This window comes from Nuphar pumila, chromosome 11 (genome assembly GCF_984573655.1).
Source record: "Nuphar pumila chromosome 11, dmNupPumi1.hap1.1, whole genome shotgun sequence".
Taxonomy (NCBI): Eukaryota; Viridiplantae; Streptophyta; class Magnoliopsida; order Nymphaeales; family Nymphaeaceae; genus Nuphar; species Nuphar pumila.
In genome coordinates, this window is record NC_143259.1 from 2,597,432 (window position 1) to 2,611,675 (window position 14,244).

General features: G+C 39.7%; 1 protein-coding gene across 1 annotated transcript; it reads left to right on the forward strand.

Moving 5' to 3' along the window:
• Positions 1-2,748: 2,748 nt before the first annotated feature.
• Positions 2,749-5,115, forward strand: LOC149821618 (pentatricopeptide repeat-containing protein At1g08070, chloroplastic-like). Its single transcript, XM_089980753.1, has one exon. The coding sequence runs from the start codon at positions 2,779-2,781 to the stop codon at positions 4,969-4,971; it is 2,193 nt and encodes a 730-aa protein (XP_089836879.1). The 5' UTR covers positions 2,749-2,778; the 3' UTR covers positions 4,972-5,115.
• The last annotated feature ends 9,129 nt before the right edge of the window (positions 5,116-14,244 follow it).

Here is a 14,244-nt window from a genome sequence, read left to right on the forward strand (position 1 = left end):
TACTCTGGCGCACCGACCCTTACGAGTATGGTGCCCTTACAGGCAAAGGTGGAATGAGCCATTCTAACAGGGTTTCGATAACAGAACATCATTGTTGCACCATTTAGACAAGTCTTCTACCAAACATTTCGGCATCACTTCCTCTGCTTAACATAGGAAGTGGGACAACACTTTCTACTTTGTAGAAAGTACTTAACAAAATTTTGGCAACACCTCCTCTGTATGACAGAGTAACATGCTACACTCTTTCTAAGCTTTGTTGAGCTTCTTTAGAAATGTTAACAGTACTTTATTTCTTTGACGGAGAAAGCATGCGTTTCTTTTAAGCTCGGAGAGCATATTTTCAAAAAAATCAGCAGCACTTCCTTTCTTTAACGGAGGAATGCTACGCTTAACTCAGGGATAGATGCACAACATTGTGTGTACTTCGCATCCATCAAAGTTTGTTGAAACCTTGGGTCTTAGCTAGGCCATGCATAAGTGACTTAGTTTTTTAGAAAAAGCAGTTTTGTGTACGAGCAAAGCCTTTCCAATATGAGCTTCTTTTGTCAAGCAGAATCATGATTGAGGAGCGACATATGAAATCACATTAGCGATTTAGAGTTGATCTTCATTTGAACACTCATTTATGTGCAACTATATATAATATAAGTAGGAGCCTGTGCTTTATAGTGTGGTGGCATAAATGAAAGCATATTTAATGTTTGACAAGAGAAACCAAACTAAATAACTTGTAGAAAGCAAATACATATATATTTGTAGAAATCAGGACCCTTAGCATTATTCGATTTGATGACAATCTTAAATGTATAAAGTAAATTGCAAACAGTAGAAGTCTTGGCATCGTTTGGCGCAACAATAATCTTAAATGCATAAAGTAAATTGCAGAAAGTAGGCGCCTTGGCATCGTTCGATGCAACAACAATCTTAAAAGCATAATGTAAATTGCAGAAAGCAGGAACCTTGACATTGTTCGACGTGACGACAATCTAAAATACATATATATGTAATATGCATAAAGCAAGAGCCTTAGCATCTTTCAACACGATAGCAATCTCAAATACATATATACTGTATAAAGCAAAAAATTTACATTATGCTTTTAAGATTGTTGTTGCATCGAACGATGCCAAGGCTCCTACTTTCTATAATTTACCAAAATGTCCTTGGCTTTAAAATTAATTCTAAGTGGTTCTTTTTTTGTGGAGCCCACACAGAAAATTCATGGGATATTTTATGGGTCCCACAAGATATTTTTGTGGAGCCCGTAAATATTTTTGTGAGTTTCGCAAAAATTTCAGAATTTCGGTGATTTTTTTTTCCAAAAATTTTGAGTACGCCATTCTTTTCGTATCGATGAAACTAAAAATGTTGCCTTGTATAAATTTCCTAATTTTACTCAATGAGAAAGTTATGGCTCTGTGATCGTTTGAGTATATATTGCGATAATACGAACATTATAAGTATAACTAGTTCGTTGAAATCTATTCGTTTCATATTACGGGTTCATATGCTATTTTATATGAAAATGCTTCATGAATTTATTCAAAATTTTTGCTGAAAAATTATGGGTCTAATAGACCGGTCCACAATGCCATCCTAACAAAAGTTTCATTTTTTCTATTTTGGCTAGACAAGATTATTGATGCATGAAATACCTTGTTTTCGTGGTAGTTGAGATGTGTTGTAATATATTTTTGACATACATATGTAATATAGCCAATGTAATATAGGGGTGGCAAAACCTGACACGACCCGCCAACCCGCCTCTTAGGCGGGTTCAGGTTGGGCAAAAACGAACCCGTTTAATAAACGAGTCGACCCGCCTAACCCGTTTATTAATTAAACGGGTCGGGTTCGTGTTAGGGGTATGCCAACCTGTCAACCCGGCTGACCCATTTAATAAATGGGTTAGGCGGGTGGGTCAACTGGCCAACCCGACCCGCCAACCTGACCCGTTAACCTGCCAACCCGTTTACCCGACCCAACCAGTTTATTAAGCGGGTTGGCGGGTCGTGTCGGGTTACCCGTTTAATAAACGGGTCGGGTTCGGGTTGAGGTATGCTGACCCGCCAACCTGACCCGATTGCCACCCGTAATGTAATATAGTCAAGTGTGTTACATCACCTCCATATTAGAGGGTGTGAAAAGATTGATTTCATTATATTTTGCTGGCTTCACAACTTTCTTTTTATGATCTTGATCTGTCATAATAAATTAAAAAGAAAAAGATTGATTTGCCACAATCCGACGGGTAAGTCATATCACAAAAACCTTAGTTCCGCATCTCTTTGGTATCTTATTGCATCTTGAGGAAGAAGAGCACCCGGTGCACTTTTTATTGGGTCTGACCTATTTTCCATGAAATGAACTCTAGAGTTCACTTCTTATAAAATTGAGGAAATTAATATTGGGTATGTCATCTCCAAAAGCTGAAAATAAAAAAACCAAGTTAACCTACATAGAATATATATATATATATATGTTAAAAAGCATAATACAAAGTGTACAATATAAATCTTTAGATTATACGCCCTTGGTTGTGAGAAGAGAACCATTGCAGAATTGATGCCCTACGCTAATCAGCTTTGACCCGTGTCGGTTGCATTCTAAGACTCCAACTGGGATAGCACAAGCGGACAACTGCAGGGTTTCATTTGTCAAAAAAAAAACAGGGCGGTTCTCATGAAACAGTTTGCCTATCTGCCTGTGCATGTAAGAGAGAGAGAGAGAGAGAGAGAGAGAGAGAGAGAGAGAGAGAGAGAGAGTTGGTTTAAAATGACAAGCTCCTCGACTCCTCCCCAGCTTCTTCGAACCTTACATTTCAAATACAGCGCCTCTGTTCCATCCACTCGCCTTTCGCTTCTTCAGAAATGCTCCAACATCAACCACCTGAAGCAGGTGCACGCCCACTCCATCAAAGTGGGCCTCCAGCAGGATCAGGCTACCACAGCCGAGCTCATCCGCTTCTGTGCCCTCTCGCCCTCTGGCGACCCTTCCTACGCTCTCCTCCTCCTCCAATCTCTTCACCACCCCGACGAGTTCATGTTCAACACCATCATCCGCTCCCTTAGCCTCTCCCCTTCCCCCATCGATGCCATCTCCATTTACGTCTCTATGCTCGTCGCCGCCGTCCTTCCTAATTCCTTCACATTTCCCTTCCTCCTCAAGTCCTGCTCGCGAATTCCTGCAATTCGTGAAGGGAAACAACTCCACGTTCACATTCTCAAGTTGGGTCTTCTCGATGACCCCTTCGTTCGGTCTTCATTGGTCAATATGTATGCACGAGCCGGGCTTCTCAATGACGCGCACCAAGTGTTTGTGAAAGGGTCTGAGATAGAGCCTGTTTCTCGGACTGCCTTGATAGCGGGGTATGTCAGTGTGGGTCGTTTGGACAGTGCGCGCCAGTTGTTTGATCAGAGCCCTGTGAGAGATGTGATCTCTTGGAATGCCATGATTGCCGGCTATGCACAGAGGGGTGAGTTCGATGAAGCTGTGGGATTGTTTAATGACATGATTGGTGCTGATGTTGAGCCCAACGAGAGCACCATGGCTAGCGTTCTTTCTGCTTGTGCCAATTTAGCCTTGATTGTTTTGGGAAGATGGGTTCATTCGTGGATTGATCAACATGGCTTGGGATCCAATCTACGATTGATCAATGCCTTGATTGATATGTACTCGAAATGTGGTGATTTGGAGACTGGTCGAAAATTGTTTGATGAAATGCCTCATAGAGACCGTATTTCATGGAACATCATGGTTGGTGGTTATAGTCATAACGGGCAGTATAAGGAGGCCTTAGAACTTTTTAGGGATATGCAGAGATCAAATTTGGAGCCTAATGATGTCACCTTTTTAAGTATTCTTCCTGCTTGTGCATACTTGGGTGCTCTTGATCTTGGTAGATGGATTCATGCTTACATTGATAAGAATATGTCCGATTGTGATAACATTTTGCTTTTTACTAGCTTGATTGACATGTATACAAAATGTGGAAGTATTGAAGTTGCGCGGCAAGTCTTTGACAGATTAGGAACAAGAAGAAGCTTGGCTTCATGGAATGCCATGATCTCTGGTCTAGCAATGAACGGTCGTGCAAGTGATGCACATGAGTTGTTTTCCCGTGTGTTGGATGAAGGAATCAAGCCTGATGACATCACCTTCATTGGTATTTTATCAGCATGCAGTCATGCTGGCATGGTTGACGAAGGGTGGAGATATTTTAATTCGATGAGTAAAGATTTTGGAATTGCTCCAAAGATCCAACACTATGGATGCATGATCGATTTACTTGGTCGGGCTGCAATGTTTGATGAGGCAGAAGCAGTTATAAAGAACATGACTGTGAAGCCTGATGGGGCTTTGTGGGGATCATTACTTGGTTCTTGTTGTGTTCATGGCAATGTAGTCTTGGCGGAACGTGCAGCCAAGCACCTTCTTGAATTGGAACCAGATAACCCAGGCGTGTACATGCTCTTGTCAAATACCTATGCACGTGCAGGTAGATGGGATGATGTAGCTCAAGTTAGAACCAAATTGAAAAACAGAGGGATGAAGAAAATACCAGGCTGTAGCCTGATTGAAGTGGACAGTGTGGTTTATGAGTTTCTTGTATCTGACAAAAGGCATCCAAGGAGCAATGAAATATACGATATGGTTGATGAGATCGATAGTCGTTTGGAAATGGCAGGGCATGTGCCTGATACATCAGAGGTTGTGTTTGACATGGATCAAGAAGGGAAGGAGGGCATGCTACGTTATCACAGTGAGAGGTTGGCAATTGCTTTTGGATTAATAAGTACAGAGCCAGGAACCACCATTAGGATAGTGAAGAACCTTCGGGTTTGTGGGAACTGCCATTTTGCAACTAAGTTAATCTCCAAGATCTTCAATCGGGAGATCATTGCTAGAGATCGCAACCGGTTTCACCACTTCAAGGATGGTTCATGTTCATGCATGGATTATTGGTGAACTCAAGTTTGTGGAAGCGTATATTGTGTGATCAAGAGAGATGGAGTTTGTTGGTGATCGGTCGTACCGTCGCCATGATGCATTCGAAGATGGAGGGCGAAGGTTGAACTGTTGTGATGCACTAATAATACCATTTATTTGTCATGCTTTGATCTCCACCATCTATTCTTCAGCCAATAAAAAAATAAAAAAACTCTTCTTCTATGGACAATGAACATGCTGACGCAAATTTTCCGTCATGTTGCAATGAGAGGTGAATAAAGAAGGGCATTCTTTGGGTAACCTAACAAGATAATGTCCATCATTGAGTTCTTGCCTCCATTGAGTGCTGGGCCGCTGGCTTTTGAAGGGAGATGTAGGTACCTCATTTATAATATTACTTGAGAGAACCACAAGGGCTCGGCCCATCTTGTAGAGGTGACTCGTCAATGTCACCAAGCTGAAGGGACATCATACGTTTGAACGCCACGGGTGTACGTCCCTTGCTGTGTGGCCGAAGCTGGGTGTACTTGATGAGAATGCCGGACCTGGGGTTTTTACACCAATGAACCTGTGAGCGAGAGAAGTGGTTCTTCTCAGTTATCCCAAAAGCAAACCGGAAGAATTGCTTAATTACAATAATGCAGTTTAGGAGTCCAGGGGACGACACACACACACACACGGGGCAATACAGAGTTCATGCTTGCAAGTTCTCAAAGCATTTCTTCCTAGCATAGGCCAACATCGCCTTGTCTGCAATAGTGAAGTGTTCAGCACCAATCACTGCAAAAAAAAAAAAAGATTAAGAATGGCAGCACAGGACATACTAGAAACAAGAAAGGCCATCATAAGTTCACGTTACAAAAGTTGTGTTTGAGCTCATTTAGATAATGAAAGCCTGTGTTGTATGTTTGAGGTTGTATTTTGCACAAGGTAGTATTCTCACTGTAACCAACTGCAAATTCCTAAACAAAGAATAAAATATGCTAGGCAATTTGGTAACTTGTATTCAACATAATGGCAAGAGGCATGAGTTTCAAAGATTGGTATTAAAAGACATGCTCCATTTAGGCACAAGGTGTTGAATAAGGAAGCACAAGCCAAATGGCGCCTGTTCCTCTCTATTTCTTTGGCCAGAGGTCAAAGCAGGGGAGGAGCCATGTTATGGTCAGCTACCCCGATCGGAAAATTTCCTCAAAGGGGATATGGGGTCAGGGTGGGAACGTGCAGGGTGAACGGTGCAGGGTCCTGTGATACCAAATCTTCCTTGGGAAAATGGAGAGGAAGAGGTAAGAAAGTGATGGTGAACGGTGGAAATCCCAAACACTAGTGTGAAAGAGGAAGGACAGAGTAGGAAGGGTAGGAGACCCAAACACTACTAGAATCATTTCATTAAGCAATTGTTCAATGCATGATACAAATGACTGTGCATGATAAGCCTATTTATAGACTCTAAGGCTCTAGTACAATGCCCATTATACCCTTCACACATAGGATAGTGCTTTACATGTACATTTGACCCAATATCCCTTATAATTGTTTAGCATACTATCGATCCTTGAATTTTTAAAAGGCTTAAAAATATAAGTTTTTCATCAAAAAGATAATTTTTTTTTTAAATAGACCCTAAATGGATTAGAACTTTGAGAGTGTGGAGACCCTTCAAGATAAAGAGCTTTTCCTTCTCCGATGAGCAGGGATCAACCAAACCAGAAACTTTTGTCCTTCGTTTTTAGAGCGGCAATGTTGTGAAATCTTGTACCTCGTATGCAATCCTACAAAAAAGGTGAGTTCTGTGGTAGGAACCACAAAAACTCAAAAAATACATGAAACAAGTAATATATGAATGTAGGGCTATCAAAACTTAGAAAAAATACATCGAATAAACAAAAATATGAACAAAACAGAAAACCAAATCTCACCTTGGGCTTAGGTAGCCCATTCTATGTAGTTGACGAGCGCAGAGAGCATGAGCGACACTTCAGCTAGGCACGAGCTCCGAAAAAGAGTGAAATTGGGGATTTAGGTCATAGACTAGGCTAGTCGGTTAAGTCAATTGGACTATGTTAGTCGGTTAAGCTAGGTTGGGGTGTGTCAGGATTCTGGCAGAGTGACTGTAAAACCCGTGAAATTTATGGAATTATAAATGAATAAAACAAAAGCATTTATGTGAAATAGTAAGATTTTATGCTATGCAATACAATTTTGATGACTTTGGGGTTTCTAGAACGAAACCGGTAACAAACCCTTGAAAGAGGTATTTGGATCCGGATCTTAGAAAGATCCGATGATCTGACCCGACTCACGGGGCCCAATAGGAAACACGATAATCTCGGGATAATAGCGTGAGATCTGAAATACATTTAAGTTAGGAGAGTGCAAGTTAGAATAAATGGGAGAAAAATCCATGAGAAAACAGAAGAAATCCACAAAAAAAAATGTCCCAATATGATATAAAAAGAATTTTCTTGCAAAAGTAAACACCAAGTGATGGCGGGGTGTAGTAGTAGGACGCACGGTTGTGTGGAGCCACAACCCAAGTTCAAAACCCTGAGGCACCCACGTAGAAGTGAAAAACATTATATCTTTCATGAAATCCGGAACAAAATCGATAGGGTTAAATACAATTTCATCTACACACTTAGCAACGAAAAACAACATAGCACAAGTGGTGGGGTTCGTTGCCCCTTTGGTGGAAGTCCCTGGTTGGCTGGTTCAAAACCCCCTGTGTATGTTTTTTTCTTTTTGCACAAGAAAAGTGGGATTTTTACGTTGGTGGAAAAAAAATAAAGAAAGGAAAAATCGTGGGTGAGTTAAACCCCTACTTTCTAGACCCTCTCCCACAATAAACGTGTGGGAGTTGGCCTTTTTGCTTCCTATTTTCCAAGAAACATGGGAAATCCCCCCAAATGAGGTGGGGGTACCACTAAAAGAACCAATAAAGGTAGTTAGAGAAACTTTTGCTGAAGGTAAGGGGGGCAATTTAGAAAATGCTTACACCCACCAAAAAACGTGGGATGGGGGTTTGAGAGTTGAGAATTTTGAAACTCCCCTAAGAAGGGGGGGGGGGGGGGGAAATTAAATGAGAAAGTTATGATGGGGAGTCACACGAGACTACCCATCTCTCTCTCTCTCCATTTTCGTGAGTTTGGACCTCCATTGCTGGACGTGTAAACCTTCTATTGATGTAAAAGTGGACCTCCATTAGCGACGGGGTGCGCCGCTTCAACAAAGATAAGGAAGTGGGGTGGTTGCCATCGCGAGACTCCAAAGAGGTAAGGAGTGTTATCGTTTACATGAGGTGTCCAATGACCTGTAGCCAAATACACTGCAGTATCAATGATGTAAATCTGAAATGGATCCATCTACACCAATAGGTGTCGGTCCTATAGTATACTAAGGTCAGCTTGGAAACTTCGCTTCGTTCTGGACCACGACGAATGAAGGTTCAGCCACAACATCCATGTGAATCACACAAAGAGCGCATTTGCTGCATGCTATTGCGCATGCAAACTGATTGTAATATATATATATATATATATATATATATATATATATTTATGAACGAACCTGGATAAAAAAAATGGTTAGGCAATTACTTGTATAACAAATGTGTAGTTGAAATAATGGGCTGAAAGATCATGTTGGACATGCTATTATATTGTACATGTGAGTTTGTTTATATACATTTAGTTCATCAAATAAAATCGTGCGATGTAGATATGATTCTCTTGTCTTTGATGCATACTTTTGAAATGAATCTAAATATGTTTTTTTTCTCTACTGTACATACTAGTATGTTTAAACTTGTTATAACATGTAACTTGATCATATAGTTAAATTAAAGGTTGTACAGAAGGCATGCTAGTTATTCCATTTTTTTTTTGTTGCAAGAGATCTCATTTATTTCAGTATTTTATGTTTGAACTCTGATTAGTAGATTTACATTTCTGTTATGAGATGTAGTTAATGACATTAATGTTTTAATTAATGAATGATAAGCTTTTAGTACTTCTCTGTTTTACCCTGTAATGTGCCCAACTCTTGTTTTCACACTTTCGCTATTTCAAAAAAAAAAAATTACTATAAAAAATTTGGGTGTTACAATGACAATGCTAGGAGCGACAAAGATCATATCTTAAATAAGGAGAGGGAGCACTATAACGCCCCAAGATTTCCAACCCATTTATTTAAATGATTTTCTAACCCAAAAATTTTCAACCATTTTTTTTTTAAATAAGAGTATTAGGCAGCAAAAATCTTTCTTTTTATCACCTTTTAATTAGCTCGTTTAGGTCTTATTGATGAGAACTGTGCTAAGCCCAGACTCAAATATCATACCCTAGCATCGAAGGTTCTACGTATATTTCTATAACACTTAGCCAAATTTTCAATCGTCTATGAATTTAACTAAGTATGAAAATACACAATATTACTGATTTAACAATCTAAAACCATAGCCTCATTCGAACTTTATTATAAAGATTTGAATATGATAATAATATGATGGATTCAAATCAAATATTAAATTATATCCATTTTGTTTGTAGCCTTGGGTTGTTAGAGTAAACTCTAAGAGGGTTAAAGCAAGGAGCAAGGTTGGGTCTATGTGCCTGGGGCAGTTCTTTGAGTGATATATATTTACATTGTGTATAACAAATGGTTGGAGTGTTTGGCTTAGTAGTAGGGCTGTGAAGAGGTAGGGTTTTGTTTCGGAGTGTCAGGTGAAACTAGGCTTGGACCATATTTTCAGGTATGGTATCGGGTTTGGACCCAAGTCTAATCGGGTCTACTATAAAAGAATCATACTTGAATCCGTTAAAAACTACACAAACCAGACCCAGATCATACCCGATAAAATAATATTTTTTATCATTTTTACATTGAAAAATTGTGGTTCTTAATTAGAACTTAGGATGGTTCCGGGTCTGGTATAAAATTTCACAAACTATACCAGGGTCTATGTATTAATCAGACCTTCGGGTCTGGACATGGGGTCTTCTTATTTGTCACCATACCTGAAACCTATAGGGTTCGGGTCGGGTCTGGGTAAACCAGACCCGTTGATATCCGTACTTGCTAGTAAACTGGGCTTAAATTTCAAATCCGGTTGTTTCCAACTTTCAAACAATGTATTCTTTACCAAAAGGTCAGCTTGTACTCAGCATAATAGGTAAAAAAATTCAAACCCTATTCCTTAGTTCTAACTTTGAAACCAGCCTAGGCTCGGTTCCTTGACTTCATTTCCCACAAAAAACGAAATTCCAAAGGGTGGGAAAATCGGCGCCAAACATTGAACACGAAGGAAAGGATCAAAATGGAGCCGAGACGAAGAAGAAATCACAAGAAAACAGAAGCGAAGAAAGAAGAAGGCCCTTTCTCCACATGGGCAAAAGAGATGAGGGAGTTTCACAAGTCGGCGAGAGTGCCATCCTTGGAGATTTCCCGTGGGAATCCGAGGGACTTCCTTCCTCCACGCAATCCTCTTCGCTAGCCTTCTCCCTCACCGATCCCCTGGATTCCCAGGTCGGCGAATCTCTCTCTCTCTCTCCCGTGATTTCAGATCAAATTCTTATATTCCTATTTCCTTTGTTTGTTGGTTTTGAGTGCAGACATTGGGTTCTCAATCACTTTCATTGCCATCCGGTATGCTCCCACACACCCACTTGAACTCTTATCTTTCTAAGTCTCACTTCTGTTTATTGTTGGGAGGCATTCTCCTCATTATTCCCCTCTAACGTCCCTCCCCTCCTTTCTTTTTTTCTCTCTCTTTTTTTTTTGACAAGCAGAGCCTGATGGTATCAACAACTGGTTTTCCAGCGAGGACTGTGACGCTCACTTCAGAGACTCGATTTTGGAGGTGGATGTTCAAGAAGAAGAAGCGGATTGTCTGGGAAATCCTTCCAGAGACGTGAATGAGCAACAAAGAGAATGTGGGGAATTGAGCAGGAGGGATTCGAGGGATGAGATTGATGAATGCAAGAGGGTTTCAGAGTTTTCTGCTGCAGATGACGGCGATGATGACAATGGCGACGACAATGAATGCCTTAATGCCGATGAGGTATCTTCTCTCCTCTACATTCCTTTCTATCATTTCAAGATTTGCAATATGTGCATATGAAAGCTTAACAATAGTTGACACCATAGTTTAAGATGGCTGACTAGATTCGAGACTTGGCTGAGTCTCGATCACATTCCTAAATTAAGTGTTGAACTTGAACCACACATCCCTTTTAGTACAGTCAAAAGCATGGTTGAAGGAGGTAGGAAAAGAGAGTTGACAGTGAAAATTTGGAGGGAGGTAATGACTAGGAATATGAATGGCCGTGTGTTGAGAGTTTTTATCTTCTAGATAGAATTGAATTACAAGCAGGACTTATAATGACGATTCACCTACCATTTGGGTGTGATTATACAACTCAAGTCGATCAAGCACTGAGTCTAGCCCAATTTTGCTGACTTGGAATGAAACCAAAACGCTGGTAGCTTCATACTTGTTTAAAGACCTTGAATCTTTGGGTTTGTGACTTTGGTATGTAAGATCCTACCTAACATCTTATTCAATTGAACACCAATGTCTAGTTTTGGTTGATTGAGTGTTCTGCTAACTAAATCAAACGAGAATATAGAACCAAGTCAAATGGAGAGCTAGGATGTTTTGATATCACACCATGCTCTATGAGAGCTCGATGGAGTAACCTGTTGTAGTGAAAGAGTAAGGCACGTTCCTCTTTTCCTTTCCTGCTAGGCAAAGAGTGAGGTAAATTGCTGTATGGCCCATATAGAAAGTGACCATTGAGTTTACAACTCCTGTTTGCACAGGGCAGATGCATTATTATCAATTTTTGTTGCTTTTTCATTCTTGAATCGGGATTTTCTCCTGGAAATTGTAAAGGCATTCTAGTTTTACCTTCAAGGCATGATTCGTCTTTCTAACCCTTGTTCATTTCATCCATATCACAATTAAAAAGATAGGTCTTTCTGACCCTTGTTCATTACATCCATATCACAATTAAAAAGACAGATGGATCCACAGGTTATAGTTTTACATTCATCATGATTCAGACCTAGCAATGGGATGTGCTGACCTCTTTAAGAGCTATGTTGGTACAATGCAAGCTAACAGAGATCTTTTTCTGTACAATCATTTCTATCTGTTCCTGTTAGATTTAAAAAATAAATAAATATCTCAATGAATATGGCCCTATATGTGTTAGTTTCAAATAGAGTAGTGATACACCTACCAAAGCAAGCATGTAAAGGTCAATAGAGAACATTGTGGCTCAGCCGTCTTGGTCGGTTTGAAGCCCCTCGGTGCCTTCATTCACCACAAGTGCTAACTCCAAGGTTCAGTCTCTGCAGTCATGATGGTGTGGAACGATCAATGCATTTCCGTGCACATGACACCTCTGTCCTGCCTGTGTATGGTCATGGGGTAGTCCTGGAAAAAAGTTGGGTGATCTCTGAAAATGAATGCTACAGTTTTACAGGTCTCAATCAAAAACAGCATTGCTTTGTTAATTCGACTCTCTCAATCATTTCCATTTGATATCTTAGGATCTTCACTTGTACTTTTAACCATTGCTCTTTAGCAAGCCCAATACAAGGAAAAATCAGGGGCATATTCATTACCGTCCAATTCTTCCTTACAGTACAGGGAATATTTGGGCTGCAGGTTGGTTCTAGTTGAGTGAGCTAATGACACATCTAGTGGATAAGCTGCACCCGTATGCCTAAACTCTACTGCATTTTCAGTAAGTTATGGAGTTTATAACACAGCTTAGCCAGTCTTCTTAATCAGGCTTGTAATGCTTTCCATCAATGGCCACAAAGCAGAAAATTGAGAATCAAAAGCTGAATTGCACTATGCAATTGGAGCGGGCACTTTCAATTTCTGCTGAAAATTTCTAAATCCTTTTAAGATGCTTGTTTTAGAGTTGCAACTTTGCCATGATTGTTTAGTTGCCCATGAATGCAATATTGTCATATTGCAGGATACCCAACTTGAAGAAGTGACCAAAATGCCTTTCTCTCTTGAGAATGTGCTCTCTAGAGCCAAATGTGAAGAAGGCCAAAAGATGATGGATGAGTCTCCAAGAAGGGACTTTATATCTCCAAAAGTCTCAAGAAATCTTTCTTCAATAGAAAGAACTGAAAGGGTTGCTAAGGAGAACGAATTTACAGTTCCTACAAGAAATAACGAGAAACCAAGTGGTAACAAAGGCTACAATTCAAAAAGTGGACAAAAGGTTGATAGCACTCAAAGCAAAGAGCGTATGACTACCAATAGAAGGCCATTTTCAGAAATAAGCAACATTTCTCCATTGCAGAATTTAGAGAAAGCTGGAAAATGGCAGTGTCCTCAAAAGCACAAAAGTGATTACAGACCACCAATGAAACAGCTCCGCCTTGAACAATGGGTTCGTCGGATTTAAGCAAAACCAGTGGAGCATAAGCTTTGATGGCGATATTCTTCTTGTTCAATTGGTCATAACCAAGCTTGTTCCTGGCTGCTAATGTATCTTCTACTAATGTTCAATTAGATGATGATAAGATATTGCATGGGATCATAATTTTAGTTGTAATTTTGATCAGATCTTTAGTTTAAGGAAATAGTGGTAAATCATTCTGCTAACTAGCTTCCAAAATGCATTTTTTACAAGACATGAGTGGAATTCTACATGCCATTCACCATTGCTCTTTGGGTCCCCTTTCATCACCTTCTTCAGATATCCCTGGAATTGGCTGCCATCTACTTTTGGGATGGTGCTATTTCATGTCATACGCCAATGAGTTTTTGAAAGTTTTTGTGAATTTATCATGATAATACAGGGTTTTAAAGTTTCTTCTTATATTTTCGTATTTTTCTTTATATCTCTATACATTTTCGTTTTTAAATTTCAAAGTACTGAGTTTCTCAAGATATAGGGCATGTTTGGAAGCTTGAAAAATTCTCACAGGAAAAGAAAATTTTGCTTATGAGAAGTTTTGATATGATAACTTTTTTAAATGATTTTTTTTGCGTGTTTGTGTAGCATGAGAATAGCATAGTAAAAAATGTGAGAAAACTGAGAGAGAGAGAGAGAGAGAGAGAGAGACATGGAAATGGTGGTGGGTGGGAGGAAGATGAAGATGAAAGAAGTTATTGTGGCAGCCCATGAAATGAGGTGTAAGTGAATAGTTGCCTTAATGCAAAAAAGATTTTTTGATAGGAAAATTCATCTATTTTTTTTTAAATCATACTTTTTGTAATAGCTTTTCTTTCAATTTTTTTTATTTGGAATGGTTGGAAAA

What these genes read in the sequence shown, in the direction of transcription:
- LOC149821618 (XM_089980753.1), top strand. Translation starts at nt 2,779, where the DNA reads ATGACAAGCTCCTCGACTCCTCCCCAGCTTCTTCGAACCTTACATTTC.